This window comes from Achroia grisella, unplaced genomic scaffold (genome assembly GCF_030625045.1).
Source record: "Achroia grisella isolate CSIRO2021 unplaced genomic scaffold, CSIRO_AGI_Agris_v1 utg461, whole genome shotgun sequence".
Taxonomy (NCBI): domain Eukaryota; kingdom Metazoa; phylum Arthropoda; class Insecta; order Lepidoptera; family Pyralidae; genus Achroia; species Achroia grisella.
The window spans coordinates 1,644,614-1,670,624 of NW_026712871.1; the positions used below are offsets into that span (position 1 = coordinate 1,644,614).

The following is a 26,011-nucleotide window of genomic DNA, read 5'->3' on the forward strand; positions in this document are numbered from 1 at the left end:
AACACATCTCGATGTAGGTATAGTGTATATTTATATTGTAGAAAAATTAATGGCTACAGCGATTTATTTACGTATAAAATCGTAACAAGACTAGATATTTTAGGATTTATAATATTAGAATCACATTTAACAAAATGTAGTAAGCGCCATCTATCGGTCATAATTCAGTTTTATGCTAGTAAAGATGTAAATTAATTACATTAGAAATGAATATACAATGGACGGATGTAGGTACATTACGTTACAGAATTTATTTACGGCATTATATTTTAGAGAAATCATTACATTGTTTTTTTTTTCTAAAAATAACTTCCAAGAAGCGTTCAATAAACTTCAAAACACATGCGCCATCTCTGTAGACAGTTTAGGTACAAAATTAAGAAGAGCATTGCGTTGCACTGTTCCGAATTTCGTCATGTAACTTTTGCATTTAGTCGTTTTATACAGCGTATTTACTCCCGTCTCATTTTATCTTTATAAATTCGTATTTGACTATCCTTGTTTGAAAAGTACGACAAAAAAGATTTAAATGGCTAACAGAGATTTGACATTTATCTCTTATTCAAAATGGTAAAATTAAAGCAAATTGGTAATTTTTCGATAATTATGAATAAAACATGACTCTTTTTCTTACGAATGACAATTAGAATGTATACAGTGATTGTTGTGGACTTCTACGTCGATGATTATTTGTGAAAACTGCATAATTTGTGTTAATTCCTTTACCACGAATGAATCCAAAATATTCTGGCCCTAGTTATTTTCTTGGTACAGAGTATGATCTAATAAGATTAATTTATTCTTAATCCAATTCATAAAGTAAAAGAGTGTTCATTTTAAATGCTATTTGTAAATTATTTTATCCGAGTTCTTCGATCTGTGTATAAAAAAAAAATATCTCTAAACATACAAAAAAATATTGTTTATAATTCATCAATCTATTTAAAAAGTTATGTAAATTTACCTTATTCTTGGTAAATGAAAAGACTGATTTTGGCATTATAAATAGTTACATGATCTCATCTGTTTAAAAAAAAATGCTCAAGTGTTGAATATTTTGGCGGTAATTTCGTTTGGTTTTTTGGTGTGTCCCGAAGTGTTTTTGAATTAAAATGGTTACGATGAACTCTTCGGAGAAGGCGGCTCAGAAAGCTTGTCAGCAGGGACCATCAAGGTATGTCATTTTATCCATTTACATGCCAATAATTATTTATTTATTCACTAAGTAAGCTTTACAGTTCCTTATTTATTCTTTATTGTACACAAATAATTACAAACATATCATTTATATTAAATAAAGATGTACAACAGGTGAGCTGAACTCTGTAAGAGTTCTCTTCCCGAAAACCTTAAGTGCAGGGTTTTAATTACCAAAGGAGCTTTAATTACCTTTCCTTATTATTCTTACATAGCTAGATAACATATCTGTATACAATAATTAAAAGAAAGACTTATACTTGAATAATCTAAAGTTATCCTATGAAAATCCAGCACCTGATATGAAATTGAATTAACAGAATTTATAAAGTACTAGCTGTTCCAGTGACTTCATCCGTGTAGAATTTAACTTTATTTTTCTAAAATAAAAGTAGCCTAAGTTACTAAGGATCCTTATTACATCAGCTACCTACAAAAATAGTCCCAAACAAAATCGGTCCAGCCATTTCAGAGATTAGCCAAAACAAACAGACCAACAGACAGAAAAGAATTGTAAAAAATGTTATTTTGGTGTATGTACCGTATTTATATTCATATGCATGTAGTAAAAAACGTTTATATATATTACAAACAGACACTCCAATTTTATTTATATGTATAGATGAAGATACAATAGAAGGTCTTATCGCTTAAGCAATTTCTTCCTAACAACCTTTTGGTAGAGGAAAGACAGGTGGTAAATGGCATATGAATGGAATGAAAGAAGTAGTTAATAATATAGTCAATATTATTAACTATTTCTTTTATTATATACATATCCATTACACATAATACACAAATAAAATATATGTAAAGGCAGTCCTTATCAATATTATAAATAGAAATAGTAGTAGAAATAAATATTTATTCAAATAAATTCATTACAAGCACTTTTGAATAGTCATATTTTGATTCTACCACTCATTCGGAATGCAGATTCATCACAAGAAGAATGAGCAAGAAACTTGTGTGTTGCTCTTTTTAATAGATGTTTTTTTTTATAAATAATTACAGTATAACAAGTAAGAGGCATGCGATAATCAACATAGAAATCGCTACACACTCATTATTAATGTAATCAGATAATATTGTCAGTGCTATGGCTTTAAAGTTTTTCTATAAAAACATCATTATTGTTAATGAATTCTTCAATTTTATAGTAAGCTTTTTTTGCAAAGGAACTGTTTTATTTGACATTTAAATCTTTTTTCTGGCAGATTTATAACAGACTCTGGTATGTTATTGTAAAACCTAAAATATGTAAGGAACAACTGTCTGTTGCACTTTTACACCAAAACTACTGAAGTAATATAAACAAATATGGTACAGAGTTTAGACCAGTGTTTCCTTTTTAGGGTCATGTCCATTTTAGTCTTTATGAAATTCTTATGCCCCCACTCTCACCCCTATGTAACATGTATAATTGGGGGGAAAGAGGATTGTTACTGTGACGTGGATGGATGACCCCATTGCTAGCAATGTACCATGTCAGGCTGACCTCCACGCGGTTCCTCCTAGAAACCATCGTGATAAATTCCTGGTTAATTTGTCACAATATACTAACTGACCTGACCTCATGTTCACCTTATCATCCTCCACTGGTGCCCTACCAGTGTAAACCGTAATCGCAGGCGGGTGCACCATTCCATTATCATCCATAAAAAAATGATTAAAGAAATTAATTGTTCATTTAAGAAACTAAAATAATAGGTTTTAGGAAGAAATCACAAGATAATTGTTAATGAAACAATCAGTACATTCTCAAAACAAGGAACAATTGAAATTCACACTCTATATAATTTTAATACAGTCCATTTTCAAATTGGCACTCTTAACAATGAAATTGCCCCCAGTCGGGTGTGGGTGCCACATTGGAAAACACTGGTCTATGGCAAACCCTGAGAAAGGACATATGCTTAATATTATATACTTTTTAAAAAAAAGGTTGAAAGGTGAATAGTTGTGTGGCAGTATCATCTTTTTTAAAGCTAGAATCTTCTTTTTTATGCTGTTGATTAAATATAAATAAATGAATGAAATGAAATTAAATGGAACACACTTTATTGTTCTACTCAATGAATTTAAGTATATTATGTTGTTTAATTCCGCTACAATTTAATAAATTAAACATAACAATATTAATCCATTGAGTAGTGAAATGGACTTCCGCAAATAACACCTTTTTTTTTCTGTGTCTATCCTGCAGTCAGTCGCAAATAACACTTAATTCGATTAAACTTTATTGTTCCTCTCACAGAAAGATATAACAATTACATAAATTAATATTTACATCAAATATAAAAAGAAAAACAACATAATTATAATATAGGGGTAACAATGGGCGGCCTTATCGCTAAATAGCGATTTCTTCCATGCAACCTTAGGATGGAGAGGCGTCATTAGACTGTGTCTGGTCGAGGTATAACAATTAGTTGTTGGATGTACAATTTACATATCATATACACATACATATAACTACATAATAATCATTATATATAAAATATACATATATACACCTATATATACATATAAATAAATAATATATCTATATAAACGTCTCCTCATACTCCTCCGAAACGGCTTGACCGATTCTCATGAAATTTCGTGAGCGTATTGAGTAGGACTGAGAATCGGCCAACATCTATTTTTCATCCCCCTAAATGTTAGGGGTAGTGCACCCCTAAAGTTTATTTTTTTATTTTTTAGACAAAATTTTTAGTTTCTATTATTTTATGATACAACATACAAAAATACATACAATCCTAAATTTTCACCCTTCTATCATCAACCCCTATTTTTTTATAGCGTTATTAATTTATATGGCAAAACAACGTTTGCCGGGACAGCTAGTAGTAAATAAATATGACATTCAAAGTGTTAAAATTTTACCCTTAACTTATTTTACACTTACAGAGATAATTCGAAATATGTCAAAGAAGATAAGGAGAAGGAAAAGGACAGAGACAAAAAGGACAATGTATCGAGTCTGCCGCCGAGCGTGCAGGCCCTTATGTCCACTATACCTTCACCCGAGGAGTCTCCCAACTATCTCATCTATAAAAAGGTACCTTTTTAGCAACAATTATAAGGACATGTGAAAACCTGCGAGATTGAAGAGCTGCTCCCAGATCGATCCTCGTCCAATCAAAATTACGGTAACTAAGCCGAGGTTCGAAGCAGTGTCCTCAGACTAAAGTCATATTCCTTAGGCTAAGTTGTCCTTCAGCCGCTCTATAACTGCATCAACTGATGTCTAGAATCAAGGGGAGCAAACAGCATCCTAACAACTATTGCAAATATGTAAGATTGTCCACTCCAGAACCACTGGATATCGTTGTTTTGCACCACCCAGTACTTCTGGACGTGGACACAGATATACTAACAGAGAGCATATCTCTATATTATATTTTACTAACATTCTTTATAAGTTGTACGGTAACACTTGCTTTTACAATAGCATATGCTGTGGGCACTCTATTCTCCCAAATTTGAATTTAAAAATGACTCTGTATTATTGTAAACTAGTACAACATTTAATTGAAAAGAATACGAGCTGAGTTTCTTGTCAGTTCTTCTCATCTCGAAATCATTCCAAACTGACGGTAGATTTGACATATCATAAGTGTCTATAATAGACCTACATGAATAAAGATATTTTGAATTTTGTACACAATAAAAAAACTAGTTCACACATAAATGTGTTTATTCAAATTCAAATTGAAATTCAAAATCATTTATTCATGTAGGACATTTTAGCCGCTTATGAACGTTAAATTTTTACATTATAAATTTAATTTCTTCCCGTCCAGTTTGGTATGTTATCCAATTGAGAAGAACAGGCAAGAAACTCTATTGAATTACTTTTTTTTTAAAAGCCATTTTATTTACAATGTATATTTATATAGGTGTCTATGTCTAACATTAAATGAAAATCCCGTGCATGAACAACTATTGCCATGCACGCTCGTCATTCAAGTAATCGTTTAGTGAGTAATAGGCTTTGCTCAATAAATATGATTTAACAGATGGAGGCAATAATTGAGAAGATGCAGGATGAGAACACTGGTGTACCGGTCAGAACTGTGAAGAGTTTTATGACGAAAATACCCTCGGTAAGAATTACATACAATGTTCACGCCTCAGCGCCCCCCCTCCCCCCTTGGATTCAGAAATAAATCTAGGGGTTAAATGAGTGAAAAAGCCTAGCCTATTATAGGATAGATGAATTTATACATGATAGCAATATCTAGCAAGAATAAGTTTGTTTGCGGACAACGTTATAATTTCATTTTCATACTGCTTTCTTGATATATGATAGCGTAGCGGCTTTTGTATTGATTGCCGCATGCATCCTCATGTAAAGTGCGAATACTGTAATTACCATATAGTAATTTTAAGTAGCTATGACGTGGTCGAGTGGAATGAGTAGTCATGCTCACTAAAATGTCCAGACATGAGGCGGCGTGGTGGGCCGGGTCATTGGGCTCCCTAAAATATGGTCGAGCGCAGTAATGGCTGGCTCATCCGTCATACTCGTGAACGAGTGCTGTTTGTAGAGACTGGTCTGCTCTTATCACTACGACTGATTCAATCTTATTGTATATTTATATTTGACCCAATAAATTAGTGCTGGTTGGTAGTTTGTATTCATACGTTTCGACATGTAAATGTAAACTTACAATGATTATTTAAAAGAGCTACACACAAGTTTCTTGCTCGTTCTTCTTGTGATGAGACAGCTTTCGAAGGAGTGGTAGATAAACAAAAATTGTTATGACTCTTCAAAAGTGCTTGAATTAAGTTTATTTGAATAAATGATTTTCTATTCTATTCCCAAAGTGGTCTATATCGACCCCCAGGGGTCTATGACAAACTGCAAGGGGTCTACGACAGCGATAATCTTGTTGTTTTCACTTTATGTTTTTAACACTAAACTTTACTACAGTTAGAAATTAACAAAAAATCAATACCAGGTAAGAATGGTGGGTCTACCCAAAACCGAAACATAAATTAATATAACAAGGGGTCTACGACACAAAAAAGTTTGGGAACCTCTGGGTTAAATAATGTCTACCTCAAATTACTGTACAGTAAAAACATACTTAAATAAATAATATACATAATCTATACATATAAATAAAATTGGAGTGTCTGTTTGTAATATTGAAATAACCATTTTTACTACACGCATATGAATATAAATACGGTACATACACCAAAATAACATTTTTTACAATTTTTGTCTGTCTGTCTGTTTGTTCCGGCTAATCTCTGAAATGGCTGGGTCGATTTTAACGGGACTTTCTTTAGCAGGTAGCTGATGTAATAAGGAGTAACTTAGGCTATTTATATTTTAGAAAAATTCTTTTAACTTATAAAAATATAGTTAGTTTCCACGCGGACGAAGTCGCGGGAACAGCTAGTCTATACTAATATTATAAAGCTGAAGAGTTTTGTATGTACGTTTCAACGCGCTAATCTCAGGAACTACTAGTTCGAATTGAATTTTTATTTTATCTTGGATAATCCATTTGTCGAAGTCTTTAAGCTATAAGCATTACGCTACGACGCTACGTCAAAATCGGCTCAGCCATTTCAGAGATTAGCCGGAACAAACAAACAGACAGACAAAAATAGTAAAAAATGTTGTTTTGGTGTATGTACTCATACCGTATATATATTCATATGCATGTAGTAAAAAACGGTTATTTCAATATTACAAACAGACACTCGAATTTTATTTATATGTATGGAGTACTAATACACATTAACACCAGATTGAATAGAATATATGTCTTCAGGTGTTCACGGGGTCGGACCTGGTGGCCTGGCTGTCTCGCCATCTGCAGCTGGAGGAGCCCTGGGAGGCGCAGCACTTGGCACACCTTCTGGCAGCCCACGGCTACCTTTTCCCAATCGATGATCATTGCCTAACTGTGAAAAATGATAACACTTATTACAGGTGAGTAATTTTATTTTATTTATTAATTTATTTCAGATATCCATCCCATACCCCTGGCGGCAAGTCCTGGGGGCGGCAAGTCCTGGGGGCGGCATATTCGAACTTGGCAGATGAATAAACATAAAGAAGACTTTATTCTGCACTTTTCTATACATTTTTGACGACCTCGGTGGTCTAGCGGTCGAGCACATCACTTTACATCCGATGATCACAGGTTCGATTCCTCGCACGGCACGAACATTTGTATTCATGAGTATGATTGTTTGTATCGGTCTGGGAGTTTTCTATTTATATTATGTAGGTATAAAAAAAAAAACTAAGTATTTATATCAGTTGTCTAGTACCCATAACACAAGTTCTGCTTACTGTGGGACTAGATGGGGTCATCTTTAGCGAGACTGTTAGCAGGACTCGAAATTTATCGTAAGTTTAAATGCTTATAAAGTCAAAACTAATAGGTATTTTTGACTAAAACAAAAACTATAATATTTGTATATATATACAAGCTTTACTATACTAAACTTTCAGCCGATTTGGCCTACCTATTAACATTCTTCATTGTCCAGGGTTATTGTTTTACATGTAGTTATTCTTACGTATGTTGGCAGATGAATACACAACTCATTATTTTTGTGTCACCTTTTCATTCATATATCTTATCCACATCGTGCATCTGGCACTAGGTCCGCAGCAATGCAATGATGCTCAGCCAGATTTGTTAGTATTCTAGCCTGAACCTAGGTTCGAACCTCTATAGGTGGTGGAAAAGGAGATTGTTAGTAATGTGGACTGATGATCTTATTGCTAGCAATGTACCATGTCAGGTTGACTTCCATGCGGTTCCCTCTGGTAATCATCATGACAAATTCCTCGTAAATTTGTGATGATGTCTTAACTGATCTGGCTTCGTAATTCATCTTATCATCCTCCACTGGCGCTCCAGCGTACACCGTTACCGCAGACAGGTGCATTTATTCCATTATCATAAATTAAAAAAAACCTCTACAAGTGCCCTCAAACTAAAGTCGTATCCGTCAGTCCGTAGTCGGTTTACGGTACCGCTTTAATTCTCAATGTCCCGGGTTTGGTTCCTAGCATGGTACAAATGTTTGTATTCATGAGTACTATGTATCGGTTTGTTGTTTGTAATGTTTATTTAAAAAATATATATATTTCTATCAGTTGTATATTGCTACGTTTACATTCAGCCGCTTCCCCTGCGACTCGGGCTGCCGGAAATATTGCCGGGCGACAACTGAGCGAGAGGGCTGAATGTAAAAACACGCTGCCACTCGCGCTGCCAGTCCTTTGACTCGCGCACGAAAAACCGACAATCGAGGGAGCGCCGGGCAGCGCGAGTGGCAGCGCTAATGGCATGGGAAGTGTTTCCACTCGTGTTTACACACTCGCGCTGCTCACTTCCCTGCCCATTCGGGCTGAGTGTAAATTGGGCATAACACTAGCTCTGTTTAGATTAGAACTAGATGGACATTGATACTATTCTATTATTTGTTACAGATTCCAAACACCATACTTTTGGCCATCCAACCAATGGGAACCAGAGAATACTGATTATGGTAATTATTTTGTTTTATACCAGTCATCCACCCAATCATCAGGATTCGATAGAATAGAATATAAATAGAAAATAATTTATTCAAATAAACTTACATTGAAGCACTTTTGAATAGTCATAACATTTTTTTTAATCTACCGCTCATTTAGTAAGTTGTCTCATCACAAGAAGAACGAGAAAGAAACTTGTGTGTTGCTGTTTTAAATAATTTTAATAAAATCATTGTAAACATGTACAACATTTATTTGAAAAGAATACGAGCTGAGTTTCTTGTCAGTTCTTCTCATCTCGAAATCATTCCGAACTGACGGTAGATTTGACATATCATAAGAGTCTATAATAGACCTACATGAATAAAGATTTGTATTTGTTTTACTGGCTGTATGGGTACGGACACAGATTACACTATTTCCTTTTGACAGAATTACAATAGCATATTATGGTGGTCACTCTGTTCTCACAAATTACAATTAAAAAAGAACCTATACTTATATAAACATGTTACAGCTCATTTGAAAAGAATACGAGCTGAGTTTCTTGTCAGTTCTTCTCATCTCGAAATCATTCCGAACTGACGGTAGATTTGACATATCATAAGAGTCTGTAATAGACCTAGATGAATAAAGATATTTTGAATTTGAATAATATTTTTTTTATTAAGCTTTCCGGTAGATAAAAATGTGATGACTATTCAAAAGTGCTTCAATGTAAGTTTATTAAAATAAATATTTTTTTGTTCTATTAATAATTTTTGTTTTTTTATTACAGCTGTGTATCTCTGCAAGCGTACAATGCAGAACAAAGCCCGGCTCGAGCTGGCAGATTACGAGGCGGAATCCTTGGCACGTCTCCAGAAGATGTTCAGCAGGAAGTGGGAGTTCATATTCATGCAAGCAGAGGCTCAGAGCAAGGTAATTTAGTTGGTTATATCACCATTATCGTAATTAATCTAAACTTGCCAACAATTAATAATGAGATAAATCGCTACAACCAGAATTACCATCCTGATTAACTGTATGTACTCTATTACTAACCTAAGGAGTGTGTGGGGTCGGTAGTAATTGTAATGTTAATAAAATAGACCCTACTGTACTGTTCTCGCCTCTGGGCGGGAGCACCACAATATCAACTACTTCCATTTGACCGCATTCAGAACCGAGCAGCCAGAATCATTGGTAATCAACGTCTATGTGACAGACTCGACCCATTGGCTTTGCGGCGAGATATTGCATCTCTGTGCATTTTCTACCGCATATATCACGGGGAGTGTTCTGAGGAACTGTTCGGATTAATACCAGCTGCTGAGTTTCACCACCGTACCACCCACCAGAAACTGAAATACCATCCTGATCATCTGGATGAATGGCGGTCTTCCACCGTGCGGTTTTCTAGAAACTTTTTGCCTCGCACAACCACATTATGGAATCACCTTTCAGCAATGGTATTTCCGAACCGATACGATATTGAAACCTTCAAGAAAAGAGCTTATTCCTTTTTAAAAGGCCGACAACGTACTTGCAATTCCCCTGGTGTTGCGGGTGCTCATGGGCGGCGGTAATCACTTACCATCAGGTGAGCCGCATGCTCGTTTGTCCCCTGTGTTATATAAAAAAAAAAAAACTCTCAACTAACTAGCACTGTGGATGATCAAGGAGACTATAGTACGGAAATCAAATGCTGTATCGAACAAGCGCGAAATGCAGTCATGAAATTGAGCAGTCTACTTTGCAATCGATCTCTAAAATTAGCGACTCGAGTTCGATTACTGCGCTGCTATGTCTTTTCTATTCTCCTATATGCCGTTGAAACGTGGACTCTTACACAAACGATGCGTAAGAGAATACAAACTTTCGAAATATGGGTTTACAGAATGTTAAAGATATCGTGGAGGGATGGAGTGCGAAACGAGACTGTTCTCCAAAGAGTACAAAAAAAGATAGAAGTACTAAACACCATCAAACGCCGTAAACTGCTATACCTGGGTAACATAATGCGGAATGAAAAATAGTCTTCTGCAATTTTTTTTTTAAAGGATGATAATGGAATGGTACACCCACCTGCGCTAACGATTTACGCTGTCGGGGCACCAGTGGAGGATGATAGGATGAACATGAAGTCAGATCAGTTAGCCCAACGTGACAAATTCACCGGGAATGTATCACGATGGTTTCCAGGGGGAACCGCGTGGAGGTCGATCTGACATGGTACATTGCTAGTAATGGGGTCATTAGTCCACATTACTAACTATCCCCTACCCCCCAGTTTTCTGCAATTAATAATACAAGGAAAAATACAGGGTTGCCGAAGACCAGGCAGACGACGTACTTCCTGGTTAAAAAACCTCAGGCAGTGGTTTGGATTGAGCACGAGGTCCCTTTTTAGGACTGCCGCGAACAAAGTAAAGATCGCCATGATGATAGCCAACCTCCGTTAGGAGATGGCACCTAAAGAAGAAGAATTGTAGTATGTAGGTAGTGAGTGTACCGGTGAAATGATTGCACGATTTATTAGACATTATTAAGTTTTTAGGGTCGGCAACGCGCAAGTGATACCCCTGGTGTTTCAGGCGTTCATAGGCTACGGTAACCATTTACCATCAGATGGACGGATGCTTGATTGCCACCATAGTAGTATAAAAAAAAAAGTTTATTGGTAGTGTGCTACACGGCTTATTAATAACGCGTACAGTTGACGCGGAGTCGGGACGTAGACTGATTTTACACTTAACTTAAATCTATGTTAGTAGAGACGTAAACTAATGGAAGGGTGTCAAGTGTCGACAGAAATATTACAAGTGTAGGCTCAACCTTATGCGGTCCACCGTAAAACTTATTTTTATTTTACGGGTGTTAATTTTTATTTTACTCTACATGGTTTATTAATAACGCGTCCAGTCGACGCGGAGTCGGGACGTAGACTGATTTTACACTTAACTTAAATCTATGTTAGTGGAGACGTAAACTAATGGAAGGGTGTCAAGTGTCGACAGAAATATTACAAGTGTAGGCTCAACCCCAAAATCTTTAATAAAAGAAACTAGTCTTAAATTAATATATCTTTTTTTGCAGGTGGATAAGAAACGAGACAAACTGGAGCGGAAAGTACTGGACAGTCAAGAGAGGGCGTTCTGGGACGTACACCGGCCTATGGTAACAAAACTTAGTATTGTTGTTACTCTTACACGCAAAACTACTGGACGGAGTTGAATAAACTCTGGTGCACATATAGATCATATTCTAGACTACTTTTATTAAGAAGCGCTACCCTCGTGAAATCTATACATATAAATAAAATTGGAGTGTTTGTTTGTAATATTGAAATAACCGTTTTTTACTATATGCATATGAAGATATATATATGGTATAAATACGGTACATACACCAAAAAACCACATTTTACAATTTTTGTCTGTCTGTTTGTTCCGGCTAATCTCTGAAATGGCTGGACCGATTTTAACAGGACTTTTTTTGGCAGGGAGCTGATGTAATAACGACTAACTTAGGCTACTTTTATTTTAGAAAAATAAAGTTAAATTTCACGCGGACGAAGTCGCGGGAGCAGCTAGTGAAAAATAATAAATTTTAAGAAAATTTTCATAATCTTCAAATAACTTAAAATCGTCCATGCTTGGCTCAGGTCCGTGTGAACGTACCCCCGTAAACGATTCCCCGTACAATTCAAACGGGGATCGAAATTACGACGGCCTGAGCCGAGGTTCGAACCCCTAGCGGTGCCCTCAGACTGGCGTCGTATCCGGTTGTCCTTCAGTCGCTCCATGAGACCTTCCTTTGGTTTGGAGTGCCATCTGCACTCTCCCCTGAAGCTGTAAAGGCCAGCTGCGGACAACAGCATTAGAGTAGAAAAAAAGCCAGTTCGTTACGTAGGCCGACAAGCTTTAAGTAACATAAATTATTTTGCAGCCGGGATGTGTGAACACCACAGAGCTGGACCCTCGGAAGCTGTCCCGCATCAACGCACTGAAGGCGAAGAGGCTGCGCCAGTGTCAAGAGCTGATCCTGCAACATAATCTGAAGGTGAGTCTTTTTAACACGTTGTAGACCGCATTGAAGAATCATATTTCTCACATACGGACCGGCATTTTTTTTATTGTTAACTAGCTACTCGCCCCGGCTTAGCTCGGGTGTACATGTATTATATAAACATTCCTCTTGAATTACTCTATCTATTAAAAAAAAACCGCTTCAAAATCCGTTGCGTAGTTTTAAAGATTTAAGCATACATAGGGACAGACAGCGACAGCGACTTTATTATATACTAGCTTTTGCCCGCGGCTTCGCTCGCGTTAATTTATCTCCTTAGGGGTGGAATTTATCAAAATCCTTTCTTAGGGGATGCCTACGTCATAGTAGCTTTATGCATGCTAAGTCCCGATCGGTTTAAAATTGACAAAGATTCACACAAACTTTCATCCCCTATTTTATGCCCTTGGGGGTAGAATTAATCAAAATCCTTTCTTAGCGGATGCCTACGTCATAACATCTACCTGCATGCCAAATTTCAGCCCGATCCGTCCAGTGGTTTGGGCTGTGCGTTGATAGATCACTATGTCAGTCAGTCAAAAAAACAATTATTTTTTATTCAATGCGAGCGAAGCCGCATCTCATCGCGCAGTCGATAGATCACTACGTCAGTCACTTTTGAGTTATATATATTTAGACTATGTAGTGAAGTGATAATGAAAACACATAAAGTTTGAGAACTCGAGCATCGCCGTGACGAGTCAATAGTTATTAATAGAAGGTAATTAACTTGTTTCAGAACAATCCGATTGTTACAATTACAAATCCACAAGAGAGCGAAGAAGAAATACAAAAGAAGAATACGGAAAGTCTTGTGAAGGAGAACGGTGAGTTTTTTTTACGTAACAATTACTGGGATAAATTATATTAACTCAAATATAGAATAGAATAGAAAATAATTTATTCAAATAAACTTAATTTAAGCACTTTTGAATAGTCAACATTTTTTTCTAATCTACCGCTTATTCGGAAAGCTGTCTCATCACAAGAAGAATAAGCAAGAAACTTGTGTGTTGCTCTTTTAAACAATCCTTGTAAGTTCACATTTTACAAGTCGAAATGTGTGAATACTAACTACCGACCTGCCCGTTTAGCGCTAAAAATATTCCATTTATCGTATCTCCTCAGTTCCAAGACACTCTCCTTGATGTGAAGCCAAATCTCCAGGTCCTTGGCGTTGATATATCCAGTGACATTCAGTTTTGCGGTCATTTAGAGGACAAGGCTAAAATAGCCTCAAAAAAGCTTGGTGTGCTCAGTAGAGTGAGACGGTATTTCACGGCGGCCCATCGCTTGCAATTATACAAGGCGCAGATCCGGCCGCATATGGAATACTGTTCTCATTTCTGGTCGGGAGCACTACAATACCAGCTACTTCCATTTGACCGCATTCAGAACCGAGCAGCCAGAATCATTGGTAATCAACGTCTATGTGACAGACTCGACCCATTGGCTTTTCGGCGAGATATTGTATCTCTGTGCATTTTCTACCGCATATATCACGGGGAGTGTTCTGAGGAATTGTTCGGATTAATACCAGTTGCTGAGTTTCACCACCGTACCACCCGCCAGAAACTGAAATACCATCCTGATCATCTGGATGAATGGCGGTCTTCCACAGTACGATTTTCTAGAAACTTTTTGTCTCGCACAACCACATTGTGCAATCACCTTCCAGCAATGGTATTTCCGAACCGATACGATATTGAAACCTTCAAGAAAAGAGCTTATGGGACACAGTCACCTAGATACATAAAATAATAAATGCATTTAATAATGTCTAGTAAGACAAATTCAATATTGTCTACTAGGCACTGCTGTATCTAAACTGTGTCACCCCACCTTACATTTTCCTATTGTTATTTAGTATATAAGATCATTATTTCTATGTACACATTGTCAGTTTATCATCATCAGTAATATACATCGTCTCGACCAGCAACATCGTATTATTCACCCGCAACAGTGGTGATCTGGCCGACGTGATCTGCCCGACGTGATCTGGCCGACGTGGTCGAGACGATACCTGGGAAAACGACGAGATCAAACAAGAAATCTCTGTCTGACGGCATCCTGCGCACCACCAACGATTGCACATTTCCACCGGCTTCCCAGAAGCGGGTCTCACCGGCTCGGAAATTCAAGAGGCATAAAAGTCGTTGGCAATACTGCGCAACAAGGATCCTGCCGTGCTACTGACCCCCAGTAAACACAACTGCCTGCTGGATATAATCTCTGGACGAAAAATTGTAACTGGAAAAATAAAGCAAAAATGCTGTCTACAAAAGTACAGCCAACAGTCACCGCCGACGTCATTGCACACCTTTCGTCACTAATTGCGACACTGCGATCAGAAATTGCTGATATACGCGAAAAGCACTCGCCACACACAAACAGACGCAGCAACTACCGATCTAGGTCAAATTCGCACCTACGGTCATTGCATAGTCGGAAAAATGACTATTATTTATATTATATCATCGCAAAATATAAAGAAAAGGCATACAAATGTGACATGCCGCGCTCCTATAGACAACCGTCGGAAAACTAGATTCGACGCAGAATAAGACGGAACGCTGTGCTGTTCATCCGTCTAACCGCCTAGCTATAACCGACTCTAACAGTGGCTATAGAATTTTGGTGGACACCGAAAGCAAAAATCTCGGTGAATAAAAAACAAGCACTGACCAAAGAGAGCGCTAGCGAAATCAAATTATTCGCCGCAAACAATTAATATGAGCAAATGCGAGTTCTTCACAAATGAGTTAGATTTTCTTGGTTATCATATAACGAGCCAAGGGATGAAACCAACGGAAGAAAAATGGCAAGCAATCGACGAGTACCCTAAACCCACGACAGTTGAAGATTTACGTCGTTATTTGGGTATAATGAATTTTTATTGTTACAAAAGTTCATAATATCTTAAATTTTACAGTTAACTTAAATAATTTTTTTTTGTGTGTAATATATATATTTTTTTCTCTCAAGGGGGGAATATCTATGGGACACAGTCACCTAGATACATAAAATAATAAATGCATTTAATAATGTCTAGTAAGACAAATTCAATATTGTCTACTAGGCACTGCTGTATCTAAACTGTGTCACCCCACCTTACATTTTCCTATTGTTATTTAGTATATAAGATCATTATTTCTATGTACACATTGTCAGTTTATCATCATCAGTAATATACATCGTCTCGACCAGCAACATCGTATTATTCACCCGCAACAAGCTTATTCCTTTTTAAAAGGCCGACAACGTACTTGCAATTCCACTGGTGTTGCGGGTGCTCATGGGCGTCGGTAATCACTTACCATCAGGTGAGCCGCATGCTCGTTTGTCCCCTGTGTTATAAAAAAAAAAACCAACCAGCACTAATTTATTTAGGCTCAAATATAAAAACACAATAAGATTAAATCAGTCGTAGTGATAAGAGTGTAAAACAGCAGTAATAGTAGTCGTAATAGTAGAGAGTATAAAACATATCACACACATATATTATAAAAAACACACTGAAGTATTATTTTATTTTTCTACCATAAGTATAGCAGATATACTACAAGAATAAAAAAAATACAATTTGAAAATGTAGACACATGTGGTCTCGGACAGTGCGGTTTCAGAGGAGCTTCCTCCCGCGTACACTTAGATTGTGGAATGAAATACCTGCCGAGGTTTTCTCACGAGACTACAGCATGGGGTTTTTCAAGAAGGGTATATTAAGGTTTCTTAAAGGTCGACAACGCGCACGTGACACCCCTGGTGCTTCAGGTGTCCATAGGCTACGGTAACCATTTACCATCAGATGGGCCGTATGCTTGTTTGCCACCATAGTAGTATAAAAAAAAATATTTAGGTAGTTTGATTACCAGTGACTCCAGATGTACTAAGGACATTAATAGTAGAATAGCTATAGCGAAAAGAGCATTTAATGATAAAAAACATCTTTTGAGAGTTAATATATCAAAGTCCTCTCGGAAACAACTCATCAAGACCTACATCTGGAGTATAGCCTTGTATGCCCGTGAGACGTGGACATTGACACAAAAGGAAAGAGACAAACTGGAAGCCTTTGAAATGTGGTGTTGGAGAAGAATGGACAGAATTAGCTGGAAAGATAAAATAAGGAATGAAGAAGTGCTTGAGAGGATTAAAGAAAAGAGACAGATCATAGATATTATTGAGAATAGGCGGGGAAAATGTTGGGGCACTTGATACGACACGACGAACTAATTAACAACATTGTAGAAGAAATAGATGGAAAGAGAGGAAGGGGAAGACCGAGACACAGCTACATCAAGCAAGTTAAAGAACAAGTTGGAGTCGTGTCGTATCAACAGCTAAAAGGACTGATGGAAGATCGTGGAAGGTGGCGGGAGCTCCACCGACAAGAGCACAGCTCTTAAATTATGAATGAAATGAAGTATAGCAATCGCAATATTTTCAACCGATCTCCGAAAAGCAGCGCTGGAAACTATGTTTCGAGCATTATGCTGAGTTGTGGTCCACATTGGAATGGGCTACTATCTCTTTTTCGTACCTCTAAATGATAGGGGTTGTCCACCCTTAACATGATTTATTTTTTGAACAATTTTTATTTTTTTATATGTCGCATTAAAAATACGTACAACCCTAAATTTTCACCCTTCTATCACCGACCCCTATGTTTTAATAGCGATTTTAATTTATAAGTCAAAACAATGTTTGTTGGGACAGCTCCTCATTTATATACTATATATAACTAGCTGTGCCTGCACTTTCATCCACTTGAAATTGAAAACTTGGAACAAACAGACAGACAGACAGACAGACAAAAATTGTATAAAATGTTATTTTGGTGTATGTGCCGTATTTATACTCACATGCATGTAGTAAAAAACGGTTATTTCAGTATTACAAACACTCCAATTTTAGTTATATGTATGGATATCATTATTATTTGTAATATCATCATCATGCCGTGATCACACAGATAATCTCAATATATTAATTTTATATGAATTCATGTGTATGTTAGTCTATAAGGTATTTATAATATGAGCCTTGTAGCCTGAAATAAATATATAAATAAAATAAAAAATAAATATCATCTATTGTAGGTGAAAGCTCGCAGCCAGAGATAACCGTGATCGCACCTGCGGGCAAAGACAATCGCGGGGGCAGTATTCAGCAGCAGATCGACGCCGCGCGTCGCCAGTTGACCATGCTACGAGCGCGGCTCGAGAGACGCAACGTGCGTGTCAGCAAGGTTGCCGATATGTGAGTTTATTTATTGAGTGTTTTAGTCAGTTGTTTTTTTTTATATGATATTGAAATGGTACACCCAACTGCGCTAACGGTTTACGCTGGCGGGCACATCGTGGTAAAATCACCATGGTGTCCAGGGGCAACCATGTGGAGGTCAACCTGACATGGTACATTGTAGCCCAAGAGCCCACGACGGCCAGACATACGTCTTATTAGTGAATGTGAAAGTTCTTGTATGTGTGTCCCCAACAAAGGTAAGAACGACCCCCAAACAAGAAACCTGATTTTTCACATATTGCTCGTAACAATATTATAACTTGTTTTACTCATTGCCAGACACTTAGTATGGTTCCAACCCTAAGTATATAATTCAATAGTTCTCTCAATAATATATATAAAGTTCAGCTTTATTAAAATGACGTAAGTTTATTTATAAAATAGTATAGTTTAGGGGGGTCCGGCGGGGGGTTGGAACCACACTAAGTGTCTGGCAATGAGCAGCGCAAGTTATAATACTGCTACGAACAATATATAAAAAATGGAGTTGTGAAAACATCATACAAGATTCTTAATTAAATATTCTAAAATAAAAGTTTCCGATTAAACAAATCGGTATCGCAGGTACACCACTACCCCGCTGTAGGTGGTAACATTATTTGAAAAATTGACATGTCAATTTAGTCTGACGACCTGTTTGACCAGTTTGACGACCTCGGTGGTCTAGCGGTCAAGCACACCGCTTTACGACCGATGGTCGCGGGTTCGATTCCTCGCACAGCACAAACATTTGTATTCATGAGTATGATTGTTTGTATCGGTCTGGGTGTTTTCTATGTATAATATGTATGTATTTACAAAAAAATATATCTATGTATATGTATCAGTTATCTAATACCCATAACACAAGCTCTAGCTAGCTTAACTTGGGTCTAGATGGCGCTGTGTGAATTGCCAAAAAAAAAAAATTTTGTCGTTGAGATTATAAATTAGTACCTATAGTTATTATAGATCTCCAATGTAAATCTTTTGTTCCAGGTTTATAGCGTACTGCGAGCAGTATGCAGAATACGACGCGTTTCTTACGCCCCCAGAGTGGCCGAACCCCTGGATAAGTGATACCACTGAGCTATGGGAACAGGAGAAGCATAGGTATGTACAATTTTTTTAAGACTGAGCAACGATTTCTCTCAGAGCTGGTATAAAACAAAGTCGCTGTCGCTGTCTGTCCGTCCTTATGTATGCTTAAGTCTTTTAAACTACGCAACGGATTTTGAAGCGGTTTTTAATAAATAGAGTGATTCAGAGGAAGGTTTATATATAATACATGTACACCCGGGCGAAACCAGAGCGAGTAGCTAGTATACTATAAAAGAAAAGTCAGGAAAGTGTTATTTTATAATTTATATGTGTATGAAATACACCCGTGCGAAGCCGGGGCGAGTAACTAGTGGATTAATAAATAATATTACAAGATAAGATTTATTTTAATTTATATGTATTATGTATAACTAGCCGACCCGTGCGACTTCGTCTGCATCACACTAATCAGTATATATCACCCAATTTACATAATATCTTTTTAAATTATACCCTATGTGTTATTCTGATGCATAAGCTATGTTACTGTAAAGTTTCACCAAAATACGTTGAGTAGTTTTTGCGTGAAAGAATAACAAACATTCATACTCACATATCTTCGCGATTACAATATTAATAATAAGATATATAAAATTCTCGTGTCACAATGTCAGTCACCGTACACCTCCGAAGCGGCTCGACCGATTTGCAGTGAAACATAACAAGTAGGTTATTGAAATAATTAATCTGAATTCGCGGACGGAGCCGCGGTCTGGTAGTAATGAAGTAAACAGAGATGCACGTGTGTTCCAGCAAGGAGCCGCTGCCGCTGCGTCGTGTGCGGCGCTGGGCATTCGGTCTGCGGGAGCTGCTGCAGGACGGCGCCGGCCGGGAACACTTCGCCAAGTTCCTCTCCAAGGAGTTCTCCGGGGAGAACCTCAAGTCGGTCTCACCCTCACCCTCACACTCGTCATCATGATAATAGTAATCTCAGGACAATTCACACAGCGCCATCTAGTCCCGAGTTGAGCTATCTAAAGCTTGTGTTATGTGTACTAGATAACTGATAATAATAATAATCTCAGGACAATTCACACAGCGACATCTAGTCCCGAGTTGAGCTATCTAAAGCTTGTGTTATGGGTACTAGATAACTGATAATAATAATAATCTCAGGACAATTCACACAGCGACATCTAGTCCCGAGTTGAGCTATCTAAAGCTTGTGTTATGGGTACTAGATAACTGATAATAATAATAATCTCAGGACAATTCACACAGCGACATCTAGTCCCGAGTTGAGCTATCTAAAGCTTGTGTTATGGGTACTAGATAACTGATAATAATAGTAATCTCAGGACAATTCACACAGCGACATCTAGTCCCGAGTTGAGCTATCTAAAGCTTGTGTTATGTGTACTAGATAACTGATAATAATAATAATCTCAGGACAATTCACACAGCGACATCTAGTCCCGAGTTGAGCTATCTAAAGCTTGTGTTATGGGTACTAGATAACTGATAATAATAATAATCTCAGGACAATTCACACAGCGACATCTAGTCCCAAGTTAAGCTATCTAAAGCTTGTATTATGGGTACTAGATAACTGATAATAATAATAATCTCAGGACAATTCACACAGCGACATCTAGTCCCAAGTTAAGCTATCTAAAGCTTGTATTATGGGTACTAGATAACTGATAATAATAATAATCTCAGGACAATTCACACAGCGACATCTAGTCCCGAGTTGAGCTATCTAAAGCTTGTGTTATGGGTACTAGATAACTGATAATAATAATAATCTCAGGACAATTCACACAGCGACATCTAGTCCCGAGTTGAGCTATCTAAAGCTTGTGTTATGGGTACTAGATAACTGATAATAATAATAATCTCAGGACAATTCACACAGCGCCATCTAGTCCCGAGTTGAGCTATCTAAAGCTTGTGTTATGTGTACTAGATAACTGATACATATACATAGATATTTTTTTTCGTAAATACATACATATTATATATAGAAAACACCCAGACCGACACAAACAATGATACCCATGAATACAAATATTTGTGCCGTGCGTGGAATCGAACTAGCGACCATCGGCCGTAAAGCGGACCACCGAGGTCGTCAAATAATGATGATGATGATAGTGATGATGACGATAGTATCTAATAAAGATAATCGTGATGTTAATAATAAAAAATATCTCTGCATTTCCTAAAGGATGACTGCTTATTGCGTTGAGTCTTTTGTTCCATCATTTAAGTAATAATAATATCTCAGAACAATTAACAGAACGCCATCTAGTCCCAAGCTAAGCAGAGCTTATACTATTGGGTCCTTGAAAACTGATGTAAATACTAAGATACATTTCTGTTAAATACATAGAAAACACACTTAAACTCTATATTCATAAGTCTAAGTAATCTATAACTATGTTTAATTGTCGTTACAAACAATCATATTTTTGAATACAAATATTTACTTCATGAAAGAACCGAACTCGCGACCATCGTAATAAACTAAACCTCTAGACCACAGGCAATATACCCGATACCACTTGATAGCGTGTATAATTGATTGTGTTCACAGATTCTGGCTAGCTGTGCAGGAATTGAAGGCGCTACCCATCCGCCGCGTGGCGTCCCGCGCTAAGGAGATATGGAAGGAGTTCCTCGCTTCCGACGCGCCATCTCCAGTCAATATAGATGCTGCCAGCAGGTCTGTAGAGCACCTGAGAGAATGAAATCTATACTTTGTGTCCTGTAGCATGATGGGGGTCATAGTTACTAATTTTACATTTAACTATTTTTTTTATTTGTTTGTTTTTTTTTTAACCTTCATCAGTGTACAGTTGGATGCAGTCCTGACTCCCAAACTAACGTGAGCTGTATATCAGGAGTCAGTTCCTTCCCAAAACAAGGATAACAGTTTTAATTAATTTACATGTAGACATAAAAGTTAATTAATATTTTATACTATTTTGCCAGTGTGGTGTATGTAAGTGTAGTATATTACATTGATTAGACCATTTGCTGTTTGCAATAGCATATGCTGGTGGCCACTCTATTCTCCCAAATTTGAATTTAAAAATTAATCTGTATTACTGTAAACATGTACAACATTAATTTGAAATACATAATGTTTACCCTACCGTCCTGTTCAGTATATATATATACTTTATTGCACTTATTACATTAATAGACAAAGACAGTTATACTAAATTGTGAGCAAGGGCGGGCTTATCTCTGCAAGAGATCTCTTCCAGCCAACCTAGCGCTGTGACAGAGGTGGTAGTTAGCGGGCAACGATAGTGCTTGAGTTTTTAAGTGGTTGTAATACATAACCATAGATATTCCAATGTATACTTAAAGAACAAACAAAAAAAAAGCATACACACATTAAATATATAAAATACAATACATATAATAAATAAATATTATATTATAAATATAATAAAATAACCATATAAATACCTAATAATATATATGTATATAGATTCAATTGAGAGGAACTGGCAAAAAACTCATCTGAATTTCTTAATTTTTTTTTATCTTTAAAAAGCCTTTTTATAATAATATAATAATACATAAGACACTATATCAAAAGCTTTTAAGACTGGACTTTCTTCAACGTCTACTTCGGTCAAAGTAATTGTTAAACATTTTGAACTTGCAGGGAGCTGACGCGCATCAAAGTGGAATCTGGGGCAGCTGATAGATACTGCTTCGATCAGGCGCAGGTAATACATAATTATTGATACCCTCGGTGGTGTAGCGGTTTCGTACACAGCCATACATTCGAAGGTCGCGGGTTCGATTCCTTGCACGGTGCAAACATTTGTATTCATAAGTTATGATTTTTTATTGTCTATATTTTTTATAATATTATATTGTTTTTATATGACATATCAATTCAACACAAAAATATTCTACAACTACAACGGTATTGTTTTACTTTTGCTCGTCATCTTGGTCTCCATCCTTCACACTTTGTGTTTTTGATGTATCGTTTTTCAAAGATGATAATGTAATGGTGCACCTGCCTGCGTTAACGGTACACGCTGGCGGGGCACCAATGGAGGATGATGACATGAGTGAGGGGTCAGGTCAGTTAGATCTTCGTGGCGAATTTACCAGAATTTGATCACGATAGTTTCCAAGGAGGATCGCGTGGAGGTCGACCTGACATGGTATGTTGCTAGCAATGGGGCTCTCCTGTGTATATATATTGTAATGGATGATAATGGTATGGTGCACCCGCTAGCGCTAACGGTGTACGCTGGCGGGGCACCAGTGGAGGATGATAACATGAGCATGAGGTCAGGTTAGCCCATCGTGATAAATACTTGGTGAATTTGTCACGATGGGCTAACTAACCGGTATACGCTATACGCTGACGGGGCACCAGTGGATCCTCCACATAACATGAGTGAGGGGTCAGGTCAGTTAGACCCTCGTGCCGAATTTACCAGAAATTGATGACGATAGTTTCCAGGGGGAACCGCGTGGAGGTCAACCTGACATGGTACATTGCTAGCAATGGGATTATTAGTCCACATTACTAACGATCCCCTTTCCCCCTCTTATGCATATTAAATATATATTTCCAAAAAACTTTATGTTTGTCAGTATGTATCAGTTATCTAGTTAGCTTGGGTATAGCGTTGTGTAAATTGTACTAAGATATTATAATTATAATCGAGTGGACCGTCAGTTTGTTGATGGTAGTAGTCAAACAAAAAAAATACTTTTGTAAAATAAATAATATCATCATTGCCTCGCCTTTATCCCATTATTTGTGGTCGGCGCAGTATGTCATTCTCTTCCACTGCTCTCTATCAGTCGTCATATCTAAACATACTCTTCTTTTATTCATATCATCTTTCACACAATCCAACCATCTTTTCTTACGGCGTCCCCTGCCTTTACATCCATCCACATTCATATTATACACTTTCCATAAGACATGATCCTCGTTCCTCCACATAACATGCCCATACCAGCTCAATCTGTTGCCTCGCAACTTTATAATAAATAATGTATATTATATATTATATTAAACACGAAAATTTAAAAATAACTAAAAAATCTGTTTCAGGCGCACGTGTACCACCTAATGAAATCAGATAGCTACTCGAGATATCTACGGTCGGAAATGTATAAAGACTATCTGAACGGGGCTAAGAAAAAGGTAAGTTTTGTCTTATATATATAAAACTAGGTTTTGCCTGCGGCTTCGCTCGCGTTAATTTATCCCCTTAGGGGTGGAATTTATTAAAATCCTTTCTTAGGGGATGCCTACGTCATAGTAGCTTTATGCATGCAAAGTCTCAGCCGGATCGGTTTAAAACTGACAAAGTTTCATACAAACTTTCATCCCCTATTATATCCCCTTGGGGGTAGAATTAATCAAAATCCTTTCTTAGCGGATGCCTACGTCATAACATCTACCTGCATGCCAAATTTCAGCCCGATCCGTCCAGTGGTTTGGGCTGTGTGTTTATAGATCACTACGTCAGTCACCTTTGAGTTATATATATTTAGATACTCGTATCGCAGTGTTTGTGCCAAACCTTCACCGAAACGGCATTGTGAGAACTGGATTGCGGAAATTGCATAACGTTTTATAATAAACTGTTCTAAATCAGCCTGAAAAAAGATGCAAATATATATATATATATGTATACATATGAAACACTATCTTTATAAAATTGATTATTATAAAATTCAAGAGTTTGTGATGATAATGTTTTTGTTCGGAACGCAGATTCATCACAAGAAGAATGATAAAGAAACTTGTGTGTTGCTCTTTTATTTTTTGAATGAATAATTTATTTTTTCTTTTATTTCCACACCTTCGTTTCAGCTTCAATAATAACGATTCTTCCAAACAATCTTTCATGCCCCCTTTCAACCCCTTACAATCCTTTTTCGGATAATTGTATATGCATATTGATAAATCTAATCCTCCAAATAAAGATGGGTGACACTGCATGTTGTCAACTCACCCGGCCGGCCAGCGGTGGTTCTGGGCCAGACGGATAAGGTCTGCCTCGGTGTCACTGTTAGGCAAATTGTAACATCTCGGCTGGAGTTGTACAAAAATGGAAATTAAATAAATATTATAATATTAAAGTAAATTAAAAAAGGCACGGACGAATATGTCTGTGGAAAAATGTATTTAAATATAAAAAAAAAAAAATCCTTTTTCGGATGAAAAAGTGGCCTGTGTCCTTTCTCAGGTTCTAGACTATCTGTGTACCAAATTTCATTTAAATCGGTTCAGTAATTTTGGCGTGAAATCGAGATAGACAGACAGACAGAGTTACTTTCGCATTTTTAATATTAATATATATTTTTCTTGTGTTTCCAGACCTCAGTCAAGGGGATACGGTCCATCGTCTCGTTCACCGGCCGGAAAGAGACATCAACTAACTAGCCGACGTTACAAAAGAGTATTGTGTTATAACAGTGAACAAGGCAAGGCGTATGCTAAGGTCAGATTTTTGCTATATCTGAAAATCCAGAGTTCAGCATTTCTATAGAAGATTTTAAATGCATATATATTTAATTTACCAATGATTTTCAACTGTATATAAGTTGCAAATGTTAAAAAAATGTATACAAATAGACTGTAAAAACTCGTCTGTGTGTGTACCTCAGTCTCACCTATTTTGGCCAAGCAGCTTGCTTTGTAAGCTGTTTCGGCTATAGTGCAGATTAGGAAGTGAAATTACAGGATAAGAGGCGTAACATGTTAGTACTCTGGAATGACAACGCGTGAGTGGTATCACGGGTGTCACGTGATAACGTGATGTCCGTAGTATTGTTCATGTATGCGACGGTTACCACTTACCATCGGGCGGGCCGTCAGCTTGTTTACCATTACAATTATAT

The 26,011-nt window shown here is 37.0% G+C and overlaps 1 protein-coding gene across 1 annotated transcript; it reads left to right on the forward strand.

Moving 5' to 3' along the window:
• The first annotated feature begins 1,008 nt into the window (after positions 1–1,008).
• Positions 1,009–26,011, forward strand: LOC131845348 (regulator of G-protein signaling 7). Its single transcript, XM_059194398.1, has 16 exons — positions 1,009–1,174; positions 4,111–4,261; positions 5,223–5,309; positions 6,999–7,159; positions 8,678–8,736; positions 9,504–9,646; positions 11,804–11,884; positions 12,656–12,769; positions 13,515–13,602; positions 17,881–18,040; positions 19,064–19,177; positions 19,919–20,047; positions 21,705–21,833; positions 22,791–22,854; positions 24,213–24,305; positions 25,488–26,011. The coding sequence occupies exons 1-16, from the start codon at positions 1,113–1,115 to the stop codon at positions 25,551–25,553; spliced, it is 1,701 nt and encodes a 566-aa protein (XP_059050381.1). The 5' UTR covers positions 1,009–1,112; the 3' UTR covers positions 25,554–26,011.